Here is a 25905-nt window from a genome sequence, read left to right as displayed (position 1 = left end):
AGCGGTATTAATATCTCAGTGAGAAGTTCTTTCTATTCATGCCCAACATGTGTCTACTCTGGCTTGAGGCTTATGGTGGCTTTATGCGCCCTGACAATAAGCTGGCATATGTCTCCTAGCCCTGGTTGCAGGCGGAACAATAGCCAACGAACAATCACTGCAATGTGTTAATTTGATATCTGGTGACAGTTGGTGAGAGCGTTCCATGGTAAGAAGGGCATGATATACTTTGTGTCATCAACAGTATATATTTGGTTTTCATGATCTTTGTAGGGTGAAACGACCATGTAGCTTTTCATCTTTGAAATGACAAAAACCATAATGCATAATCTTCATCAATTATACATCAATCCAGTTTCAAAATAAGGTGAAATAGACTGTGGTGACAGGATGGTCCCTTTATAGTCGGCCTCCCATGCAGTGGTTAGTGATTGTTTGCACTAAACGATGAAATGTTGATGGTACCATGTTATAGATAGGCATCTGACGTCATTTATGTTGATCTTGATGCTGATACCATTCAGGGAATGAGACAATGTGACCCACCTGTACTTCCCATTTGTAAACATGTACACTTTTATCTTATTTGATGATTCCAAGATTGAATTCCTGATAATACACATCATGTAAAAATCTTCCAATTTCTACTTCACCTTTCCAGTTTGAAACTCGGTCAGGACCAGTCGCGACGTTCCGCCTTGGCGACCTCCCTCCAAGTGATGTGGTCATCCAGGAAGCCCCAACGACTCCTGACCGACTTTTCAGTAGTAGCAAATAGAAAGAACCAAGGCGTTTTGTCAGTAGATAGAAGTTTTATTTACTTATATATCACAATATATTAAAGCCGGTCATTTTGAACAAAGTTCAAGACAGTTACAGTACATACACCATGAAAGGTTTCAACTTCAGCTTGAGTAATTATGAATGCTGAATGTAGGGGTATTGGTGAAATATCAACATCTCCATGCACGTTTTGTCCCGTGGCATTTCGGTGGAGCAGATGTGGTGACCGTTATCTATAAGATAACTTATCTGATGACATTGACGCATATACTAGATGCAGGTGTTTTCCTATGATATGCCATCCCGTCTACACAATGATTACAACGAGATACCGGAAGAGGCAAATTGACAAATATTACAGAAGAGAAAAAGCACGGATGGACTATACCTTTAAGGCTAGCGGCACCAAACGCAAACAACAAAAGGTTTCGATTCTCTAACCGGTGGATAACTGAATCCGCCTAATTACAGTATATACTTTCAATCTCAAATGGCACAATGGATAAGTCAATTTGGCTTTGACATTGAATAATTGGCACCAAACGGACAATGAATGACCACATGAAATAATAATTGACAACGTAAACAATAAAGACTCGAAGAAAGCGAACCGCCACATCGGCAACATCATCATCAAAAGTTGGGCTAAATTCGCGCCGCTTCAATTACACCGACTAAATGTTGGATAAACACGAGCAAAGAACGTTCCCTTGCCTGACCCTCCCTCAGAGTCAATATTGCTGTCAATTAACACGGCAAGTTTTTACTTTTGATAATGTGAAGGTTGAGTATACATGGTTTCAATCAACGCTCATTCTATAAACTATGGGGTGTATGAAATAATGCAACAATCCATTATATACTACCGGTAATTTGATTATGGTTTAGCCATAGGGCAGTTGTATTGGGTGATTTTATCATACACCCTACAGACGACACCTATAATGAGGGAAACTCAACATCCATACATGAAGTTTGAATCTTGTGAATAAGAGACTTCAATATCGCACAGGTGTTCAAAACCGCACAAGGCAATTCAAAATCTCGATTACAAAGCAAAGGTTGTAACAATACATTTTGAACAGTTGACATACATGAGCTGTTAAGTGTGCTATAAAACCGAATGAAGCACCGGTGTACACCTGGCCAACATGTCTGCATTCGAAATATAAGCCTACAGGAAGGCTGCTTGGCATGAGAAAGTAAACTCAACTTGTTTGCTTTCCCGACCTGATGGCACAGCTTACTTTAGTCAAGGGTTCATTGTAACTGGTTGCTAGGCGAAATGCCAACGATCAGGCGATATAATGGGTGCCATAATTTCAATTATCTATTTCGGATTGAATACTTTTAGCTATTGATGACGCCTCTTATTTCAATATTAATTGAGGTGGCCCAGAGATTCAGGGTTTTTACTCCACCGAAATACGAAGATGCGCAACAGCCGGTGGCCGCACCTTGTCAGAGGTACTCGGTGAGTCACATTAGGGAGTTTCAGCAAATAACCCGAAACGTAAACGCGTAACCTATTGTTCGAAATCGTAATCATGAGGTCGAACAATGCGATAGGTGTACACGTTAGCGTTTCGGGGGATTGGCGAAATCTAATGTCAAACCTAATGTCAAGCTACTCTGCTGACCAGCTCAGTCTGTTCAAAATTTTTTAAAAACTTGAATTGTTCTATTTGCATCATTTTGTCGCTGAAACAGAACTCAAGATGGAATGACCTTATTTCTGACAAGTATTGTACCACTGATGACGTTCATTTTGCAGAGAGCTGTTGCCGAAAGGACAGAAGTCAAATACCCTAAAACGCCGGCATGCAGCATTGTTGGAGAATTATGGGTTGTGCTATTTGTTTAATGGTGATCACTTGTCTACAACAACTCTGATCAATGTGAGGGAATATTTGATCGAGCAAGGCGGCCAAATAATTACAAATTCACCAACCTATCGCTTGAACGTCTGCCAAAAGCTTATCTTACCTATTCAGTGATAAGAGGAGACCAACAGGTGGGAGCATTTTTTCTGCCAGTAAAATGTAAACATGGTTTACCTCTACTTATACTCTGTATATTAGGCTATAGATTTTGGTGTGGTATAGACTGTGTTCATGATGATGTTATTATCGTCTCTGGCTGACGTATCAATGCATTAACCTGTACCAAGGTTAGCGTTGGGTTGACATATATACACGATGTAGATTCTTGACCTCTGATAATTTTTATATGATAAACCTAACTTACAAAGTAATCATCTTGGAATTGTAAATAGATCAACGAATGCTGAACTCTAAGAAAGGAGATAAACTTTTGACAAATGGTATCAAAACTGACAGATACGAAGGCTGTCTGCAATCAAGGGGAGACTCATTGGAACCTTTGTAATAAAGCAGATGTTATAACAATCACAATTTATCCTATAAGATTTCAAAAAGTGACTTTAAACATCGTGGTTGCTGACCTACAGGACACCAACTAATGTTGACAACCATCTGGCAAATTATTATATTTGACCTGTAACTACATACATCTATTATCACTCTATTGTCTCGGCCCAATTATATCACCGTGTGTGCACATGGAGTTCTAAACGCGGGTAATGAGGTCTAGATTTTGTATATACTGGATACAAATTAGTAAGAAAAAAACTAATGGAACCTGTTTACCATAATAAGGCATAAAAATACTTGGCCTATACTTGAATGTGAAAGGAGATTTCACGCGCTTCTTCATGTCAGAAGAAGTATCGTCCTATGGATCACTTTCAGTCACCCTTGCATAACCATATTCTCTGCCTCTCGATATTTTGCGATTTTGGTATACGATTTTCTCAGGATGGGGCCGATCGAAAAATGTGCGTTAAAGAAGAAAGAGGTATTGCTCCCATCATGATGACACGTTATGATTAAAAAGCCCGCCTCCCAGACGAGCTCTTCCCGAAGGATTCCAATAATTGCTCCCAAAGACTGAGGTTTTTTCCTCCGACCATGCGATATAACAGGTTGCAATCGACAAGTTGCTACAGAATCATCTTTTCAAGTGGTGCTTGTTTATCGGTTCACGCAGCGAGACTGCCAGGCTTTCATGATAACTTTTTCAGGGCAACATAGCGGTTTCGATGGCTTTAATATAATACATGTACATGTATATCTTCGATATCATGGAAAAGGTGAGTTTATAAGGTTAATCAGTTTGAAAGAATTCACTGAAACAGGAGTTCATGAAATGGATGAAAGATGACTATCGGCCTCCATGAGAGAAACGAGTCCATGATTCCTTTCACACACCGTCGCAAGACGCTTGATACGCGTTGATACAAGTACACGTAACCAGCCCAGGTTGGTTTCGACGTTAGGGACGTGTTTTTCTTGACACGGAGAACAACCGTACACTCGACGTGTGACCTGTACACATCACTTATAGCATCTGACTGAGAACGGTGTACTTGACGAATTTTCTTTTCATGACATTAAAAGTGACACAAAAAAACTGATAACTCACCAATGACAAAACCAGGGACGACACAAAACAAATCGCCAAATCGGCGAACTTAACCATGACCCCACCCTAACTATCTTCAGATGTACAATATGACTGATGAAAACGTTGGTTGTCTAGATTCAAGTCAATTATGAACCATGGGGACTATCTGATGATGAGCCGAAATATAAAAGTGTATGTATGCAAAGTTTGAGATCAGCTTCTCCAAATGGAATCTTTGGTATAACTGGCAAAAAAGTAACACAAACGAAACAATAGCACAGAATGGTCCATGCGCTGACAGCACTTCCACCCACTAACACCCACGTCTAAAGAAGATGAATCTCAGTCATCACGAGTATAATTTCTGTATATAAATCCTCAAAAGTGCTGGAGGAACAATCCAACAAATCCAGCATGATAACAAATGAATGCATCAAGTAATTTGTTCGAAGCGTAAAATCCGAATGAGACAGATGTCAGTGCCTCTTCTTGGCCCTGCCCTCCTGTTGAATTGTCCGCGTGCACAGGTCCACACACTCACTGAAAGGAGGACGACTCTGGTCCCTACTGTAGTCCTTCTCAGCTAACCGTGACAGAGACAGAATATAACAGCAAGCTATCCGAAGAATGGCCAACTTTGACAGTTTTTGGTTGTAAGAATAGGACGGAACTGCTCTCCTGAGACTTTCGAATGCGGCACTTATCGTATGAACACGCGTCCTCTCCCTGGCGTTGGCTTCAACCCTTCTCTCGGTTGTCATACTTTTGTAGTTTTTTCGTTGTTTGCGTCCACATCGGTCCCCATTTTCACTGAGGACATCCTGAGAAAAGGAGTTTGCGCTCGACGCTCCAGCTCTGTCCAGCAAGGAGGACGGCGTTCGTTCGTGATGGAGTTGATTAGCGTGCATCATCTCCGCGGTGTAAGGGTGAAACGCCCCAGGAGGAAACGGCACACATGCAGGGTATTGGTAAAGGTGTCCGTGAGGGAACATCCCTGATGGTGGACGCTCCAAACTCTCCTCAGACTCTCCATCAGGTCCTTTCACAAAGTTCACAGGTTCTGGTGAATCCGGTTGTCCGTCGCCGTCCACAGAGGAACAATCACCCTGATAGCGCGGATCGGGGGACGACCCTCGGCTATCAGTCTCAGGACAGAATCTCTTGACACTGAAGTCACTTAAACGTCTCGGTTCACTCATCTTTCGTTTGTTTTTCCTTGGCCTTGCTTCCTTGTGATCTGAATCAGATGGCGGAGTATCCAACCGCAGGTCTAAAGAAGCACAGGTGGATTCCTGCAGGGCAGCCATAGTGCACCGCTCACCACCACTGCTCTCCACTGCCTGTTATCGACTAATTTCCACTGTACTTTATGTATAATACTCCACAACACAGCTCGACGGCCAGATGTTCTATGTTAAAGAATTCCTGCGATGCGTGATATTTATCGGCGACTAAGTTCCCAGGCGACTATTGAGCTCAGTCAGGCAGCGTATATAAATATCATGCCATGCTCCAGGGCTAGGCTGCCAATCGCTGCACAAGATCCTCTTCGTGCATCTAGCAGTTTATGAATATGATGTTCCACGTTAATCACAATGGCATATTAAAATCCAAAAACCGGTGTTTTATTCGACTTTTGTGTGACCCAGAATAATAGAAAGACCAGGTGTTCCGTTCCAATCCTGTGGCGTAGAGTGGCGGGCTCTTTCAATGGGGTGGGGACGTTGGTTATCGTCTGCTCGCTCTGACCTCAGGCCACCAGAAATTATTAACTCTCAACAGGCGCCGATATTATTGAGAAACAAACCCGAACAAAATCAACAGTGTGATATGGATTAACATGAACATACAAAATTCCTCATTAGAGTTGGGCAACCGTATATGGTCGATTTTCATTCTCTGGTTGTGATAATGAACGATCGAGCGTCTCACAGAGCGCGTTCTATCCGATATCACCACCTGTTCTCCCCACAGCTAAATGAGAATTTCCTGTAACTCAAGCAGTCTTGTTCAAGTCTTTTCATTTCAACATCTGTCTAAATGCAAAATCAATTGACACTGATCGTGACATAGATTCTAATTAATTGCGGCTCCAGGAATATAATTAGGATTGGTATTGGCTGGCCTAGCAACACAGTGTCCGCAGTCGATACTGGCTATACTTGACAATTAATAATTTGACTCATCAGCTCATTCTGTTGTTGTCTTTGTCAGTTGAAATTTTAATAGCATTTTATTTTTTCTCTCGAAAGTCCATTTTAGGGCACCAGTAATAGAAAAGTACTGTTTGAGAACTCACATAGGTCACCAAACATCATTACATTCCCGCTCTGATTCTCAACCATCTCTAGTGGCGCGATTCAATACTATGAGAAAAATCTTTGTGAGGTCTGCAACTAAATACATATTTCACCAACGGTCATAGTAATTCAAAATGGGATGATAACTGTCTCAAGATGCCGGGCTAATCTACCCCAGCTGACCCTGCTCCTTGCGACAAATCCAATTGTCTCCCGGCGTGAATGGTGAACGACTTGAAACTATTTTATCGATGCGGCTATTAATCCGGGCACCATGGGCACGAGTCCTTTGATAGTAAGTATTGATTCAATAATCTCCATAGATTACCATAGAGGAAACGTGACAGAATCCAGCTGTATTGAACGCCATCAACCACCTGCCCTGGCTACGTCGATTTACTCTTAGCAATAGCAGTATCCTGGATACAGTCCTTAGTGACTCAATGAACACAGCCGGTTCTCTATTTAAAGGGAGGATAGTTGTTATTTTTTAACGAAAATCACTCATCAGTCGCGGATAGACTCTCACTATCTTCAATTGACTCAGGCCTTCCCGAGACAAGGCAGACCTCACGCGTTCGGACGTCGTCCCTGGAACGTCGTTGTCCGTTCCATGCTCTCTTTACCAACCAGCGGAAAAGAAACGCCATTCTTCTTGCTAAAAAGTTAACTGATGAGCTTATTTCAAATTCTTGCCCCAGGTTCCCTGCCCCTGATGATTGGATAAAATCTTGTCCCTTTAATTACGACATTTGTCCCTCCACTTTCGCTGTCAGTGTACACTCCAGACGAAGTGGACCGGTCTCGTCCCGTCGCACTCAAACGTGGTAGGTTTGTTTGGCTGTTTGAGTTAGGGTACATCATCGTGGCTGGACACTGGGGGTTAATCCGTGTTCGGCCTGAACACCTGTGCTGTCGCCTCCACCTGTCGCCTTCTATTTACCCGGTGTTGAGTAAATATGGCCAAGTTACCACACTTGCCTGATATTGATCGCAATCTATGAATATTGATATAAGAATGTGATAGTTCGTGCAGGAACCACAGCCAAGCACAATCAATAGGAGTGGCTGGCTGGAATTTCAAACAGGTGTTGGGAGGGTCTCGACTAGGCTGCTCTGTCCTCCGATGATCATGTTACTATGGGATGAATGCAATGATGCAATGAAGTTACAGGCACTCAAGTACACAACAGATCTATTCATGAATCTTGAGCCCGTCAAATTCGATCGCATAAGGCATGGGGTTAAACCAGGGGGGTTGAACCCACTTGGCACTTTACTAGCTGCTTGCTCCCAGCAGTGTCAGCCAAGGAGTGTTGAATATGTCCCCACAGACTAGAGATGAGTAGCACAGATTCAAAGGAGAACTAGAAAGACGGCATAGGAACAAGGGACATGGTTGCACCAGATGTCTCCAAAACTTCCGAGATGGAAATTTGGCCAAATTTGTTGTCTACTCTCGACTTCTTCTTTGCTTTGGCTATGGAAACAGTCGGGTCGAAACAAGAGATCGTCTGATGACGTAGTCATGGGGTGATATGAATAAAGGCTAGCAAATGCTTTTACTTCAATTTTGTACAGAAAGGCCAAGTGTAAATGTACATGGAGTTCTAGATAAAAGCATTTACTACTCTTTATTCATATCACCCAGAGCAGGAGGAACCTCCCGAGTTAGGTAGTTACAGTTACCAGCTACAGATGGCACTACCATACAATGCAATGAAAATTGATGGGTTTGGTTGGTCCATTCAGCAGACACATGACAATAATACTACAAGCAGAGAGAAATGTGGAACCTCATACGATACTAAATTCACCAGACCTGGCAATTGAGAAAGGTAAATGTAACAACCAACTTGTCAGTCTGGTAGTTTTGCCAAAGGAAATCAAGAGAAATCATCATTACTGATTACTTTTTTATTACAAAAAGGCTTAATCTGCATTAAAGTTAAATAAGAGAGTGTAAAAATTCTACCATATTTCTAACAATTCACTATACACAAGCACAATAAGCATGGCCATAAAACAAAACAGCCATACTGTCCACATACATAAAGGACAACTTTTATTGTAAATATACAGAATTAGCAGCACTGTTCGATCTCACTTTTATTGGAGTCCCTACAAATAATATCCTCAAAGAGACAATGAAAACACAATAATTACTGCACAGAACAATGGCCACTGGACTGGTTGGCAAGGCCACAATACATGTACAGTCAAGTACTTCATTTTGTCTTCAACTAGATCAACAACACAACACAATCAATATCACAAATACAATATGAAGATCATGATATGCCAAAAACAAACTATTGACACATTCAACTTCTCTGCCACAAATATTGACTTTGGCTCTACAAAGGTCCTGAAACCCAACCCCTCTAGTAAGTCAAATCTCTCCCCTTTTCAGACATTTATATACATGACCTTTTTCATCCCAAGCTCAAGAGAGAAATGAGTCAAATTATAAGTTTCCAATCATCAATTCTGTAAATCTCATTCATACAAAGATCTACCACACTGATTCGAAAAGGTTTGGACCCATGAAGAACCTCCACATGAATGAAGTGCAGTGCAGGTGCTATTGTTCGTATCACAGAACTTGATGTATCGATTTGCCGTACTAAATTTAGACAGAGAACTTGGTAGATTTCAGCTTAGCCTGGTTCCAGTGTCTGTGCTGAGTTGATGTCCTACTAATGAAGAAGTAGTAGGCTCCTGAGCCAAGAATGATGACAGTGACAAAGAAAAAATATGAGTAGAGGACTGTGTATCGATGAGGCAACCACAGGACTGTGTACTTCACCAGACCAGATTTATCTGCAATAGAAAATATGTTTTACTATTACAACTGACAGGTTAAATGGCAATTGGGACAGATGTTAAACTGGGTGTAATGGGCTTCTCTTTTCTTCAGACGCAATACTCCTGAGGGTTTAGGATGTCTCCTTTTACGAAGGTAAAAACTGGTTTTGGCACTTCCAACGAGTTCAGATGAGATTTTGAGTGTAGCATACTTATGACTGCGACACCATAGCCCATGTCAGGCACTCCCATCCTATAGCTGCATGTGGGTACGACTATCTCTCTCAGCATCTTAAGGTCCTTCATATCCACAGTTACCACATCTTCAGGTTTGGCCCAACCACCACGATTGTTCCCACCCAGGTAACAATTCCAACATTCTATCACGTGACTCTGGAAAGGACGAGACAACACAAAATGATTAGTTTTACCGAAAGAATTGTGTTATGTGGAATAAGGACATAACTACTGGACTGACAACACTATGCCACAGTGTAAACGAGTTCACAGAAGGAATCAGCCCTTAAACCTCAAGGTAAGATTGAGAATGCGGACATCAAAAACCTTTTACTTCAACACCGGTTTTTGCCAACATGGAATACTTACAGTGTGTTCATGTGCAGCGAAAAGCAGGTTTGGCACCACCATGTCAAGCACCTGAATGAGACAAGAAGATTTGATGATATCGAAACTCAAGGAAATAATGGATGAAAGAAAAGGAACTGACAGGATTTCGATTAGAAAATGCATTTTATTACAAATGTGCGCTAACCCTGCCCTTTTCTTTGCTATTTCAAAAACCCCTGCCCTTCCAAATCTACACCAGAAGACAGTAATCTTGATTCAGGGAGTATAAAACGATGAAAGTCAGGATATTCTGAATAGATTAATATTATCAACTTACTGGCTTGAACTGAAATGGTGCCCTCTTGAATACACTCTGATGATTGATAACTATTTTGAAATGTCTTTTATTTGTTTCATCAGTTATTCTTTTAAGCTCCATCAACTTCTCATCAGCATATCGATCAGGAAAGTCATAATTGATCTGAAATTTGAAAACCAAAGTTATTGACTCAAAGTGAATGCAATTAATCCGGTTTCAGAGAACAGAAGTAGGCAATTACTGATCACCTTTCGACCAACTCTGCATATTCTGAATGCCTCAATGTGTTAGTCAACTTCAATGTGAAGTGTGGTCCATATTTAACCCAGCTACAAAGTGGGGAATTTCCTCATAGAAGAACTTCATGAATGAAACAATTTATTGTCAAGATTTCTTTGGTTTGGTATCCAGACTATGAAAACAACTCAACCAACCTTGACAAAGTCTACAGATCCTTCAGTCACTACTCCAGCAATAGGTCCAAAGTATTTTTCGAATCGCTCAACTTTAGCGTCAGTTTTCATATCCAATCCTTCGCCCCCTACATCATTATCACCATGGAGAAAGATCATCTGTAACCCAGCAGATAAAACAAATTGAAATAGAGGCGATTAGGAGATCACTCTTTTCTAAATCAGGTAGCACAGAACAGATGACAACTGAAGTGTTTTCTTCACATGGATGACAGATTGCACCTGCTCGACAAAGCCAGTTCAACTGAACCAAGGCAAAGTAGGCATCTAGACAGTGTACTATCCTCTGACAATGGACAAGTATCTAACAATAGAAGGACCACATCATACTCAGTAAGTTCCAGCCTGCCCCTCAAAAAGAGCCTACTTAGTGTAGTAGGGAACTGGCCAAATTCACTTGACTGAGTGCCCACTGGCCAAGGCCTACCTTGCTCTCCCTAGCTTTTTGGAATATTGCATAAAATCTGTTGACATATTCCTCATATCTGTCATTGGTAGTAATGCTTCCTTCATCCAAGAGATCTCCCATGAATATCACTACATCAGGCTGGACATGGCTGTAGGCAAGGTTGAATGTTTTATGCAGATATCTGAATTGAAAGAATGTATTGATGGTGAAATGTTTTAACGGTACAGACATAAGGCTTTGTCGGGCTTCAAAATCCCTTCTTCACAAGGCTAATAATATCTCTTTCCCAATACAGACATTCTAAAATGCCACAGTTCTGATCTGGTCCCTCAGGGCAGTCAAATCAAACCTGAAATCTCAACTGATTCTATTCCTTACTAGGTTTAATCGACTAACCAGATTTGACTGGACAGAGGCACCCCATGCTCAACAGCTCACCAGATTTGACTATACAGAGGCAGACTGCAGTTGAAATAACATTTATTGTGAGAGAATTGGTTCATTAACTTATTTGACCATGCCTACCTGTCAGAGTCCCTTCTTGTCACAAACCCAAAAGGGCCAACTGTCTTAAATTCATTGCTATGGCCAATAAGTTGTGCATCAGCAACAAACAACACTTTTAACTCATCCTCTTTCACACTGGAAAAAACAAATAAGTTTTTGATTAGGATGCAACTAGTGTAAGAAAATACTTCCCATGTGTACCACAACTACATTGTCAAAAGGTGCATCAAAAAGAAGAGTCTTTGAGATTACAGTCATGAGCCTTTTCAAAGTACGAGAACAAGACCTGAGTTTTGCCTTAACGCTGGAGCTTAGGACAGAGAAAAGTGTATTGTATTGTACTAATCTCATGACGAATGTTACATCTTTGAAAGAACATTTCAATCAAATCATGAGTAGTTGAAGATAAAGATTGAAGTCATACATGCAGGCCCAACAATGACTGCAATAAACAGCACCTGAAACAACGGAAACTTACCCAGTTGAAGGTATGGCAGGCCACCGCAAACTCTGTATATAGTAGACCAGAACTTCACTTATGAAGAGATAGAAGCAAATCACTGACGCCAACAACAACTTTTTTCTTGAAACATTTCTTGGTATGAGTAGTCGTCGCATTTTGAATGTTTCTGAAAGAAATGTAATTGTAAGTAATGTAAATCAGCACAACAATCAGTAGAAATTGGAACAAATGGTCGGCTATCCAACCTATTAAACCTGTGAAAAAGCTTCCCCAATTCAGCGTGGTTGAGTGGGGGGCAAACTGAGCTCTTGTTACACTGAGCTCTTGTTACATTACACTACAGCATGCAATGCATGTACAGTACATCACATGGCACTGGCAGCTACATTTTTTGAACAGCAAAATGTTAAAAATGCACGAATACTATGCAAGTCCATACCATCAGAGCAGGTGCAATACATGATACTTACTTATCTTAATGCCTTTAATACATGATACTTACTTATCTTAATGCCTTTACAACCGAATAGAAATAACTATCATTTTCTAAATACACTTTTTTCAAAAAAATAATAAATTTTTTGTTTTGATGGGGGCGCCCATCTTGAAAGTTCCCGGATGACACCGTTGGGATTGTCGTTTTGGAGATATCGTTGGCCATTCAGTAGTGACCGTGTTAGCTGCCGAAGACAATGTTTTGAAAGTTCCCGGATGACATCGTTGGGATTGTCGTTCTGGAGATATCGTTGGCCATTCAGTAGTGGCCGTGTTAGCACCCGAAGACAATGTTTTGTTGCCGGAAGCGAACTATTTATGAAAATGACAAGTGGAAGCGCTGTAGAAAATATCTGTTCTCAAGTCAGGTATACATTGAATTGACAATGCATGAGTGTATTCTCAAATTGGATTACCCAGGGAACGCCACCCTATGTGTATTTGGCTTTTATTTGTTGTGTACACCAAGAACTTGTTACTTGTAGTTGTCCGGAAATAGTATACCATCTGTCAGATCTGACATCTCCTACTCGAACTACAGGTTTCGTCCTATCTTTACACAGTGTACTAATAGTCGGATCTACGGTTTTCTAGCCTGCTGGCCTGTGATTGTGGCTATGCCTACATAATATTGCGGGTCTGGGCTACTGTCCACTGGTGCAGAGGCTTTTTAACGTTTGCCCTCGCAGACATTGATATTCTATTCTTTTGAACAGAGGCCTCTCCAAACCACAGATAGAGGAACAATTCCAAGTTGTCCTGACAAGTCTTGCCCATGGAGCTCCTGCCAGTGATTACATCAATGCTTTAAGACAAATACACTCCATACTTTCAAGCAGAACAGATGTGGAGTAAGTTATGCACTTGCTTCCTTAGGTTAAGTTATGGTCCCAATGTTGTTGTTCATTGACTAAAACACCAAAAACAGAACTTAAATGAAGGATAGAATCAGCTGATAGAACTGAAAGTTCTAAGCATGATATCTTCAGTCTTTATATCATCACTTCTTCATGACTAAAAGATAAGACCTGTTTCATACTAAGGTTCTTGAAATGATGCTGTCCTTGTAGTAAGCTTACTTGTTGAAAAAAAGACAGTTTAAATAGGGAAAGTTGGAGAATTGTCCACTGGAAAGTTTCATGTTGGTTGCCACACCCTGTACTACAATTTCTTCTACTTGCATGTACATGTATCCCACTTACAGGGTTCCAGAGAAACTCATTCATAACCTACATGGTGTGATGAATGGTGCCAACAGTAGCCCTTTGTTGCGAGCGCTATCTCAGGCAGTCCTCCGAGACAATCCATGCTCTGACAGTAACAAAGAAGTTCTGCCTCCGTATCACAAGAAATATGCACCAGCAATTATGAACCTATCTATTCTTCAGGTTTGTACACCTATCCCATCCTCCATCGATTGGGTAAATGACCATACTGATTGAACCTTCACAACTACACCAATAATAAGCTTTAATGTTATATGAAATGTAGGTGCCAGTCCTTAAACCTTTTCATCAAGAAGCCATGAAGGACGTTGTGATGGTTCTGTTTCAGAATAATTGATAGTAAACTCCTAAGTCCTTCAAAATGTGAGGACTACTTCCTCTTGACCCATGAGGACAAGAATGGCAGACACTTCTGTTCAATGATTTCGCATATGCCATTGTGTGCTAAATCTGGTGTTGTAACCACCTGTTCTTACATTTTAGGGACCAAAACATGGCGACTATGGTGAACTTCTACAGCAGATAGTGCGTTGGATTTCAACTGTAGGTTTTGACCTTGAAACCCAATCACTCTCCCTGGTGTTTGCTACTGCAATCGCTGTTTCTTATAAACACTTACTAACGAAAGGTTGGTCTGCCTATCATTGTCCCACCTTCGAACATGATACATGATTGTCTTTTCTGTTGATAAATACATATGGGCAGTATTTGTCTCAATGTGCTTGACATCCGCACACACTTTTATAACCTAATGCAGGCGAGTGGAAATTTGGCATATGGGTCTCATCCTCGCCCTCTTTGCATGAGATAACGACACTGGTCCTTAGCCTGTTGCTGTTAGATTAGACAACCATGCTAGCTTCCATAATCTTCAGACCACATAACATCACACCAAAAGAGAGAAAGAGAAACATGGCTCATACAACTAAATTGTTCAGAAAATTGATGGATTATGAGTTCCACCTGGTATTTTGAACATTTCATCGATTCCATGGTTCATTTCAGATCAGGTGCATGTAATCAGTTCCCAGATAGCCGAATGGCTACACAAGGCCAGCACGCTACAGGGCAATAACCCATACTCCAAGGGCTTCTTCAAGAGTGAACAGAGGGATAGTGTCACAGAAATAGATGGAGGTGTCACAAGGGATTTCTTTACAGTGCTTAACATTGGTAGGTGTTCTTCAAAACTGATCACAACTTTCCCAAATTCATCTCACTGACAGCTGGAACACATCAAATTTAAGTGATTAGTGACTTGGGATATTTCTATAGCCCATCCCTCTATCTAGACTCTTTCTCGACTTCTCAGTTGAATTACTTGAATACAATGAATGATCAGTGTGTATCTGAATGAACCTCTTGCATCAAAATTTGTCGTCAAATAATGCCAAACACAGAGTGGTCTTCATATGTCGTCTTGCTTGACTCAAGAGAGTTAGAAATTGTCACAATCACGTTCCAACACAGCTCTATCTGACAAAGTCACAACCTCGAATATCACTGACACTGATGAAAATCTTGCGTTCAATTCCAGGCCAATACTACACTGATGACCAGATCATGAACATCCACAGCTTCTCGGCCCTCTATGGCTGGTTACTACACACTCTTCCATCATGTCCTGGGGGCAGTCCATTGTCACTCACTCCAGTGCCCCCTGGGGAACAAAAGAGGATATCGGGGACATTCAATACAGACAACGTTCTAAAGGAAAAGGCCTTGGAGTATTGTTTCAGGATAATAGATCAATCAGAGAGAAGTACGGAAGCAAATTTCTGTGTTTGTTCAGTTTACAAGTTGTAATATGTGACTGTATTGTACTAATTTAACTTGGAAAGTTAAATTCAGATGCACGACATGGAAAAGACACTCAACAATTTGCTCTCCTGTACTATCATTTATGTGGACAATACTGCCTATTGGGATATGGGAGATAAACTATGACGTTGGACAAAGTGGTTATTGAAAAGTGCTTCACATGACCAGAATAAGCTCGGGTGAATGATTGCGTGATTTAACAGTATACTGTTTATTTTCCAGAGGCAAAGGTAGCACAGGATGCTGTTGTCCAACAATGTGTAAGTGTTAAACCATTCCATGTTTTGATGATTACGCATGAATAGCAGGCAAGTGTAATGATGCTTCCTGTAAAAACTTGTACTTACTGTTATAACCACAGGCAACATACTACAGATGTGCTGATATTAATTGTTTCTTATTTCAGGCGTTGAATGAGTCCATCCGAATCCTTCATCTGCTCTGTAAGACTGATTCAAGCCTGGTGCCTCGAGTGATCCATGTCATCAAGCGCGTACAGGCAAGAGACACTAAGGATACGGCTAGTCCTCTACCACTTCTTGGGGTCGTTCAGTTCTTCCTTAATCATAGTAAGTTGGTTTACTACTGCACTGAAGCAATGTCACTATGTTGATGAGTATAGCCAACAGCTGGACCCCGGCCTGACGGGACTATCTCGTAAAGGTTGACTTTGCAGTAACAGCATGAACTACAGCTTTTAACACAATCATGGCATAGCATTGGAGCTGAATGCGCTAACAGTATGCACTGTAGCTGGTTACACATGGAAGGAATAGCGTTGGAGCTGGAATTCCCATCCGAGGAAGCAAGATTCACCTTGATCCTCATTATCATTTATCTATATATATGTCCTTTATTTTCAATGGCACGATTCTTCTTCAGGTGAAACAGTAGTGTATGACCCCCAACTGCTCTATGACCAATTCTTCGATAAAGTTTTACCAAGACACCTACATGATCACACGGTAATATTTGATACCGTGACCTTCATCCGGGATAACCTTGAGAAGATCTGCTTTGAGACAAACATTTTACAGAAATACTTCCCGAACGTGTTGAAGATGCTGGCTTGGCAGCCGAGAACATATGCCAGGGATTTCATGGAAATTGTCCCAGCCTTGATGGCCCCCACTGCAGCTATTGAGGTAGGCAGTCACAAAACTGAACAAAGAGCAGAAAAAGTAGTGTTCCTTTGCCTGCTGCAATGAGATTTAAAGATAGTAAGATGATCCTTTGGGAAACATGGAAACCTTGTCCAAGCATTGTATGGACCACTAGTACTTTAGGAAGAGACTGAAAACCATCCCAAGTTCGTCCTATGGGTAATGCATTAAGCTGCCTTTGTCAGACCAAGAAGTCAATTGCGAGGGGAGTTGGTCCTAAAAGCTGAGATAGTCATGAGCAAATATGGCTCAATGACTGGCACTTCGCATTCATCTGAAGCTAAATCTAAATCAAACCTCTACCTTACAGGTTCTTCACACATTGTTGGATCTACCCTGTTTGTCAGCTGCATTAGAAATAGGCCTTAAGACATGTAACATCCCAAAGGTGATGGAATCCTACCAGAATCCAAAGTACAAGCCTTGGTTTAACTTCATTTTGAGGAATGAAGGAGGACATGGCGACACAGTGGACAGGTAGGATGTGGCTGATTCACATTTAAGGCTAAGACACAAGTCGCTTGTAGACTTCTCAGGTCCACCACGCAATAAACTAAGAGACAATATCTCAGATGTGACACTTATTGATTTTTTAGAATGCTGTTTTTATTGTTGTGATTATTTTTTTTAATTTTATCGGAAAATGTAAGAATTTTGTTCACTTGAGAGATTTATTTTTCTTCTGCTTCAAGTTTTGATTTTTCTTTAGTTTTTGATTGAATTAGAGTTAGATTTGGTATCATCACATCTCCTTGTTCGTTTCTTTATCACTATACTGCATCTTTTCCTTTCCTAGGTTGGATATCCTCTACAGTGCACTAGATGGTATGCAGCAGCAACCAAGAGTGTTAGTCTGTGCTCAAATAGTACCTGTCATGCTGAGGTAAGCAGAGATATTTTGGTTCTTCAGACACGGCCTTTAAAAATTGATACCAACAAGAGGTTGTTATAACAAACGCTTTAGATCAATTGTTGATTTGTCTTGGCCAGCTCTCAGACTATAAAGATTGCTCAATGAGTCGTATGCCCTTACATTGTCCTCTATTGTTCGACGCATGTCCTATTTCAGGCTGTACTTCAGTGAGGTTTTGGAGGAAGGAGACCAGGCCCTGGCTAGTCTGCTTGTTCCAATCATCCTAGAGAGAGTCGGCCTAATTTATGATGTCCCGTCTTATAGAAAGGAGGTCAGAAGGTAGGTAAGCTCAAGCATTCAGTGGTGGTATCTTACCTTTAGAGGGGATAAGTGGAATCATATCAGGTCTGATTATTAGGAATACTGTACGTGAGAGAGGGATTCCATGATGGCATTCTCAAGGCATATCACTGCTGCAGTTCGGCAGGGTTTCTCTAAAGCTTCAGAAGTAGTCGTGGGCCTTTAGGAAATGTTCAAGGAAACACGACATAAAATCTTATCCCTAAAGACTCTGCTCTTTATCTTTCAGTCTCTTGTCTGAGTACCTAGTCGAGCTGTTCAAGAAGTACCCCAAGCTTCTCATGGAACAACATAACGAGATCATAGAGTATGTGGGGTCATTGAGGAACATCTCGGGCAAGGAAGACTTCTTTGTTCATATGGTAAGTGAACAAGATGGCATATGCCTCCTCACTCAATAAAAATACGGTCTGTGTTGAAAAAGCAATGTCGGAGAAGGACCATTTTCTTAAATTTGTCCACAATGTAGTATTTAATAGAGTAATGTGGTCCCTGTTGGGTTGCATTTGTCAGGCATATTTTACTTCATTGATGAATAAACTTCTTTTCAGATTTGGATAGTTGGAGAATACCTATCTGAAGACTATGACAAAAAGTGCACACCAGAGATTGTTTCGAAATACTATGAGACATTGGAATGTTTAGCATATGAGATTTCCGCCTTACTCCAGAGTGCTTCTACTGAACAAGATGCACCTTACTCGGTCAGGCTATTGGTGGTTATCATGACAACTCTGGCCAAGGTATGTGTTGACACTTGGAAGGTGAAGAATTGTTTCAGTCAGGAGAATACTGCTAGGTTCTTGACAACAGGCCCCAAAGACTGTTTCCTAAAGGAATTTGCAAGAAAGGAGCAGTTAGCTTGGGAAATGCTGAATGATATACCATCGAACCTGGTATATGATGGTTGAAACCTTAAATCTGTTATATGGGGTATGAGGTGAGGGATAATTTTCAGTGAGAGTGGCTGTCTAGTTTTCTATGGTCAATATTCAGACTCTTCTCTTCCTTGCAGCTGTCATCGCGGTGTCAGGACATCATCCCACGTGTGATGTTATGCCTGACCAAGATCAGCCAGCAACATCTTGATGGTAACCTGGAGGAGGAGAGCCGGCATACTTTATCTGACCGCGCTAATGATCTCATCAACTTACTTAGACTGCCAAAGTTAGTATATGTATCTATGTTAAATTTGCTTCCTCATTATGTCTGGTACCTGTAACGCAGTCTGAGTATGCCCCTAAATGTGTTCGGTACATGATCTTGATCCTTGCTAGCATTCTCCTTGCTAGCATAGTCTTTTAAAGTAGTGCAACATACCAAGCCAAAGTAATTCTAATGACCCAAACATTTCATTTTTCACGAGCATGTGCCCTGTACATAATGCTTGGTAACTTTTGAAACGATCGTATTTGCTTCCAGTGTTGCATCAGTGATATTGAATCCTCCACCTGGATTTGAAACTTCCAAGTAAGTAAACCTTTCCTGGCTCCTCATAAAACTCTCCGATTGAAGGCAGATCAACATAAAACTCTTTTTGTCCATTGCCAATTTCCACAACTGACTTCATAAGTTTCATTTCAGCTTTGTTAGTTAAAAGAAGTACCCACATTGTTTGACAGATCAAACAACTGATCCAGAATGTGGAGAAGATAAGCAGGTCTCAGAGAGTCATTATCTCAATTCAGTGAAAAACTTGAATTGCAGATGTCACATCCCTCTCGGAGTTGCACTGCAAACTGCAAATATTATAACTTATTCAACAAATCTTCAATTCGCCCATTCTTTTCTAGGTGTCATAGAGATTATGCATCCATTCCTGTTCTGCTACGAACGATCAAGTCTGTGTTAAAGAAAGGCATCGAATAATCGAATTCTATCTTGATTCCTGCAATCAGTGGTGCTTATACATGCTCTTGGTGCTAATAGGAAAAGACTTTTAAGTTCACTTGAAAACAAGTTGTGAGATGGATGTATCTGAAAATATCAGTAGAGGTTCTATTGTCTCTGTAGTCTCTGCTCACCTTGTTATGAAACTGTAGAGGTTTATTTGTTGCTGTGAATAAATTGTCCATATTGTTTATATACCTTGTTGTTGGTTCATCACGTTGTCAATGTTACACACACGTAGCCAGTGTTTAGGACTTCAGGAGGCTGTCAATGCATCAAATCTTCCTTTACGAATTGAACACCTTTGACATATACATGTAGTGCTCACATTGCATGATGTTCGAAATCAGTCTTGACCATAGAAGGTGTGCTACATGTACAATGTACATCCTTGCACATCCAGTTCTGATTACATTGTTTATATTCCGGACAGGCTTTGAAAAGAAATGAAACAATAGATCTGAACCTATTTCAAGCTACTTGGACAATGTATACACCTCTTATTCAGATTTGGCATTATACAGTGTTGTGCTGTCACAGCCTCGTAGGTCTGGAAGATTTCTGGACGGCACGCTTAAAGATGTGAACACACCTTTTATGGAAGTAGTCAATTCTCTTAGGACAGGCTACTGCAGGCTTAAATCCCACCTCCAGAGAATGAACATGACTAATTTGGATGGTGCAAGTGCAACACATCTGATCAGACACCAGAGCATGTGCTCAAGGACTGCCCACTCTGGGACACCTAGAGACTGGACACATGGTATATGGTGCATCAATGGAGACAATGCTCTTGGGATCAAGGGACTTTGATCCTGGGCAAGACAACTGAACAAGACCCTCTTGCAGCATGCCTCTGTATATAGCTGTGAAGAGGAAGCGGCGTTTTTGTCAAACACCCTGACAGAGAATCATATTCCATCGCAGTCTCTGCCGGCAAACTTTGTTCCAACTACAGAGCTGAACTTCAGGCACTCACCACCGCAGCCGACTACCTTGCCAGGAACTGTGCAAAGTGTGGAGACAACATCGTCCTGATGACTGACTCACTGTCAGCCCTCCAAGCTCTCCAGAGCGGGGAGGCCGAGACACTGACTGACAGCCTACTAGACAGGCTAGATCCCCTTCTCTCCAAGAAGAGAATTATCATCCAGTGGATCCCAGCCAATACAGGAGTGCATGGAAATGAGCAAGCTGATCACCTAGCCAAGCAAGGCAGCATGCTCCCGCAGTCCCAACACAGGATCTCAAGACCCTCCTAAAGGCCAGCTAATAGGGGAGATGGAGCAGGTAGACTGGCGGTTACAGAACAGCACAGGACATCATCCACAAGCTAGACCGGAGGAGCCAGGTGACAATATACCGGCTTCCGACTGTCTTTGATTACAGGCTCTCAGGGAAAATGGAATCACTGACAAGGAACAAAAGACAGAAGAAAACAGTACCGTAGTCTTTGTAAATGAATATATTTGTGAATATCAAAAAGTCTGGAGTATTGAGGTTGTCATGAACAGATCATTATTAATGGCACAAGGTTACATGAAAATGTCAATTGTGGTTAATAAGGTACATTGTATTACAGATTAGCAGTTGTGTGCTAGGTATGTTCAGTGGTTCAGGAGCTTGCCTCACTTCATGAAAACAACAATGAAAACCTTTATACAATATTTGGAATTTTTTCCTGTGAACGAGCATAAGAGTATTGACGAAAATCCTCCCCAGAACATTTCCTTCTACTTTTGACACAAAATGACAAATACTCAGCTTCATACACCCCATCCCTCCAAAACCCTTGCCAATAATCATTCAGTTCTGTTTGAGGGATATCAAAATTGAGCCCAAACTTTAAAGGTACAGGACAACCATAATGATCCAACCCTGCAATATGTTTGATCGGCTCCAAGCCGTCAGCTTCTCGCTGTTGATTCTCATGAATTCGTCGACAGATCAAGCACTCCAATTCATCCATCATACTCGGTTTCCTCCTGTCATTATTGATGCCCCATGTCCGTTTATTTAATGCCTCATTGAGAAAGGTATTGGTGAACCCTCTCCGCTTGAATTGTAAATATTCGTCATATGCTTTATCATTCTCGTCCAGATATTTGATGTGCTTTGCGAGATCCTCAACACTTTTGAAATCGGTCAGGACTATTGCTGATTTATTGTCTGGTAGATAGTCCTGAAATATAATGAAGAAGAGGTTTCATTATAGTTTTTATCTGTATGTTTCTTTCTTTTCTTCTAGGAGGCGCAATATCGACATCTGTTACACACATTGGAGTTTCCCAAACAGAAATCTGCTTCCAGAATTACAGGGACCTCATCACTGCATGGCCAAGCCAAGACTCATGGCACTAACTTGAGCTAGCATTATCCTTCACCTAGCTGCTCACAATGTCAAAGGAACTTTGCAGAGTTGGCAACTGAGCAGTCCCACCTAATATTCACCTGTGATTCACCTTACATGTAGTCCAGACATACATTACCACCTACCTGTAGTTTTGGTGATCCAAAGACTATAGGAACCGAGCCAAGATAAAGAGGGCGCCAGAGTTTTTCAGTGATATAATCATCACAAATGGCATTCTCGAATGTTATGGTAAACTTATAGTGGGACATCAGGTTGTAGAATTCTGGTTTGTCCATTCCTTCAACAGCATCACTTATACTGGAAGTAAACAGTGGGAGTTAGACACTATGGCATCGATCAGTCAAGTATCTGGGTCTGGTTCAATCAAGCAAGGAGCAAGGGAGGACTCTCCTTTCTGTCCTCTTAAAGGGGCACTTATGTTGTTGGGGTTGTCAGTGGTTGAGCAGACGTAAGAATCCCTTTAAGATAAATGTGTCCTCAAATCACATTTCAATATTGACATAAACACTCACCTTTTGGGTAAATCTTTATTGTGCACACATGAGCCATATGAATCCACAGGCATATACTCCATCAGTTTCTTGACAAATGCATCGCGATCGGACGGCACGTTACAATCTGATTGGACGTAAACGACAGACGCAATCTTCAGACGTTTCTTTATCTCATTCTTCTTCGCTGTCGGAATGAACATTCTGGTACTTTGAAGATATCTAATTCCAGGAAGATATTGCAATGTCAGTGGCATGTCCGACTGCCGTTTAAAAGTTGCTGTGTGGTTGAAAAGAGTCATCACCTCCTTGTGGTGAAATAAGAAGTTATTTTTCGGAGATTCTTCATGAAGGAGACCCCATTCGTGATGTGGTTCTCTCGGGAGCGGTAAGTCATGTGCCTTGAAGTCGGTTCCATAGAACATGAAGGCCTGGAAACAAAAAGACAAAACTATGATGGCAACATTGGTTGTTCATTGAACAACACAGATATTGTCACCAATGGGTGGGAACCCTCCAGAACGACAAAGGGACCCACGAGTGAGTTGTCAAGCAATTGTCAGTCTGCTTTTGAAAAGATATCCTTGTCACAACAAACTAGGGACAAGTCACAACCTAGGGCTAGATTATGGTAGATTGTGAAGTTGTCCTCCACTGAATACTTCAGTTATCATGCCACAAACCTTGGTCTTCTTATGAGCTGCATATTTTCTTTTTACAGTGAAGAAGCACGAGACGTCTCCACATTTCTTGACTCTGCCAGGCTCGCCGGTGAAAGGTGTCCACCATATAATGATAGGATGTGTGATTTTCTTGTCAATATCTTCAGCATCTGAATCAATATTGAAAATACTAAGTGAATTGTGTTGCCATATCTATCTGGACCAAGTTAATTTCAGATTGATTTCAAATGTGTGCAGACCACCAACTATATAATGACAACATTAACATTGTAAGAGTACTAGCAATATTCCAATACCTTGCTCAGCTTGAGCTTCTTTTTTAATCTGCCTGTTCTTCTCATTTTCTTTGGCCATTTTGTACATTTCATAGAGGTCAATATCTGGCTCATCTGTCAGGGTCTGCAAGAAATAAAAAGTGATAAGCCATCAGTCATCTGAATGCCATGGTAAGTCAAAAGAAAGTCTGGTCAATTACGACTTGATATGGATATTGACTTTCCGTCCTTTATCTGTGTGACATACATTTTAGCTTAAAATTGATGCGTGATAAGATCAAATCTAAACCACAAAAGCGTAATTAGGACAACAGATGGAATGTTATGATAAGTAAAAATAACTTCCCAGACCACCTTCCTCTAACACCATCAAACTATTGGCATCCTGACATAACGAGTGATTTTCAATATACTCTGCTGCACCTCTCGATACTTTGTTATCAAAGGATGATTGACCCCCCCACCTCCCCCCGACACACACACGTCACAGACACCCAGAATACTTATCATCATTGTCTTAAAGGGGGCTCACTATCACCTCTCCAACAGTATAAGGCTCAATTGCCAGTACTTACAGTCTTGAAATGAACAGGCACTTCAATATGAGTGATCTGTTCGTGGTCTATCATCTACAATCAAAAGAACAAATTCAAAGAGGGCTTGCTTACCTTACACGCCGAATGCATTGGACCGGCCTCAGGATGGGAGTCTAGCTAACTTGCGACGGGGCCAGAAAAGTTGAGACAGAAAAAAATACTAAGATCCTACAGTTGACATACTTAAGCCCCCCCCCTCCCCTGAGTGGGTCCCAGGAAGTTATTAAGATTACTTACCATCACAATCACATGTAGGCCTAACATGGTATTGTATACCTGTTCCTGTCATGCCTGTAGGCCTACCACTACCAGTAGAGTATCTGGTTTAGTACCTTCCACATTTACACGCCAAATTAGCCTATAAATGCTTTAATTATGGTAAATAACATTTCCCTGACAAACTAAATAATACTTACAACATATATGATGAAGATCAAAGTACAAAATACACATATTACACCAAATAGATGAAGAAATTTTGGTCTAAAAAACAACATGTTTTATGGTCTGCTACACTTTGTTGTAGTAAACGTACCAATTCCACGTCGGCCGCACACTCTCCTTGTCTTCGGTGAAGACCAGTTGTTGATCGTAAGGACCAATTGGTTTGGCATACGTGTTTCTTGGGGTAGGATCATCCTGAACCTCAGGCCAACACAACGACCGAGCTTATGCGAGTGAAGGAGGATATGACCAATTCTGGAATTTCGAAGATGGGATAGGGTTGATTTGGGATCATGGCATTCGATATGATGTTGTATCTGATCCTTCAGTCAGGCCAACTCACTCCATCCTCCCACTGCAGGTCGCTGTTTTTTTGATTGAGTGTTGACACAAAGCGCTGCTGTGAGAGGATGAGCTGCAATCAGGTATGTCGGCAGATTATCACACTCAGGGTCACTACCTGGTGCACAGGCCTCCAAGTGAGTTATTGATTCCTGACATCACAACAAGAACACTTTTTTTCATAAAAGAAGCAATAATCTGTTTCATCCCAAACATAGCTTTATTCAATAAATACAAATATACATGGACATAATGTTGTCTGCAATAGCAAGGCTGAGTGTAAACAGAAGTATGGCACTAAGTTCCTGGTCAGAATATATAGGGAAATCCCCTTGGAGAGCCCCAAATCTATTCAAATTCGAAAAACTAGCTCATCACCATCCTGAGATACAGGTTTTTGATACTCCTACCTCGTTTGAAATATCGAGAGGCGTAGTATATTTGAAAATCACTGGTTATGTCAGGATGACTCATCACTTGCTTGTGTCAGTAGGATGGAACCCATCTTTTCAATTTTTACAGAGAGATATGACCTTCTGTTCTAAAAGCCATCACAAGCCAGAATGATTAATTAAAATAAACCGTCTTGAGTAAGGCTCATATCTGGTAAAGTACATAAATGCTCAATAAATCAGCGGCCAGGTTAAATTGAATCACTTTCAGGTGTCAATTTCAAACAGTTGTTCTATTCTTTATGAGTCATATGTCTTGAAGTCGTAAAGTTCACTTTCTTCATAAGCTGTGAGTTCACTCAGACACATTCAAACAGGCAAAAAA

The 25905-nt window shown here is 41.1% G+C and overlaps 4 protein-coding genes across 8 annotated transcripts; 1 reads left to right on the top strand and 3 right to left on the bottom strand.

Annotated features, from left to right (window-relative positions):
• Positions 1-809: 809 nt before the first annotated feature.
• LOC135494721 (neurogenic differentiation factor 2-like) lies at positions 810-5944 on the bottom strand. Its single transcript, XM_064782974.1, has one exon. The coding sequence runs from the start codon at positions 5574-5576 to the stop codon at positions 4746-4748; it is 831 nt and encodes a 276-aa protein (XP_064639044.1). The 5' UTR covers positions 5577-5944; the 3' UTR covers positions 810-4745.
• A 2288-nt stretch (positions 5945-8232) lies between these two features.
• Positions 8233-12719, bottom strand: LOC135503622 (metallophosphoesterase 1 homolog). 3 transcript variants are annotated; one of them, XM_064762396.1, is made up of 9 exons: positions 12586-12719; positions 12131-12281; positions 11671-11787; positions 11164-11326; positions 10698-10835; positions 10282-10425; positions 9984-10034; positions 9590-9770; positions 8233-9392 (listed from the first exon to the last, which is right to left on the bottom strand). In XM_064762396.1, exons 2-9 carry the CDS (start codon positions 12268-12270, stop codon positions 9202-9204), a joined length of 1125 nt encoding a protein of 374 aa, XP_064618466.1. In that variant the 5' UTR covers positions 12271-12281; positions 12586-12719; the 3' UTR covers positions 8233-9201. The 3 variants fall into 3 exon arrangements, with proteins under 3 accessions (XP_064618466.1, XP_064653331.1, XP_064618474.1); XM_064797261.1 differs by having other exon boundaries at positions 12618-12719; XM_064762404.1 differs by lacking the exon at positions 12586-12719 and adding an exon at positions 12370-12444.
• Positions 12720-12898: 179 nt separating this feature from the next.
• LOC135503613 (AP-5 complex subunit zeta-1-like) lies at positions 12899-20114 on the top strand. Its single transcript, XM_064797248.1, has 17 exons — positions 12899-12978; positions 13327-13461; positions 13815-13998; positions 14320-14464; positions 14842-15009; positions 15374-15598; positions 15880-15917; positions 16064-16226; positions 16540-16802; positions 17131-17297; positions 17617-17703; positions 17890-18012; positions 18263-18395; positions 18585-18776; positions 19049-19200; positions 19456-19503; positions 19827-20114. The coding sequence occupies exons 1-17, from the start codon at positions 12929-12931 to the stop codon at positions 19900-19902; spliced, it is 2349 nt and encodes a 782-aa protein (XP_064653318.1). The 5' UTR covers positions 12899-12928; the 3' UTR covers positions 19903-20114.
• Positions 20115-21400: 1286 nt separating this feature from the next.
• Positions 21401-24854, bottom strand: LOC135503597 (alpha-(1,3)-fucosyltransferase 10-like). 3 transcript variants are annotated; one of them, XM_064797217.1, is made up of 7 exons: positions 24759-24845; positions 24322-24375; positions 23768-23870; positions 23472-23620; positions 22810-23219; positions 22420-22594; positions 21401-22105 (listed from the first exon to the last, which is right to left on the bottom strand). In XM_064797217.1, the coding sequence occupies exons 1-7, from the start codon at positions 24837-24839 to the stop codon at positions 21581-21583; spliced, it is 1497 nt and encodes a 498-aa protein (XP_064653287.1). In that variant the 5' UTR covers positions 24840-24845; the 3' UTR covers positions 21401-21580. The 3 variants fall into 3 exon arrangements, with proteins under 3 accessions (XP_064653287.1, XP_064653306.1, XP_064653298.1); XM_064797236.1 differs by lacking the exon at positions 24759-24845 and adding an exon at positions 24580-24615; XM_064797228.1 differs by lacking the exon at positions 24322-24375 and having other exon boundaries at positions 24759-24854.
• Between the last annotated feature and the right edge of the window lie 1051 nt (positions 24855-25905).

The sequence above is a fragment of the Lineus longissimus genome, chromosome 1, assembly GCF_910592395.1.
Source record: "Lineus longissimus chromosome 1, tnLinLong1.2, whole genome shotgun sequence".
NCBI classification, from domain to species: domain Eukaryota; kingdom Metazoa; phylum Nemertea; class Pilidiophora; order Heteronemertea; family Lineidae; genus Lineus; species Lineus longissimus.
Note: the sequence above shows the minus strand (reverse complement) of the source record. Positions and strands in the feature narration are given on the sequence as shown.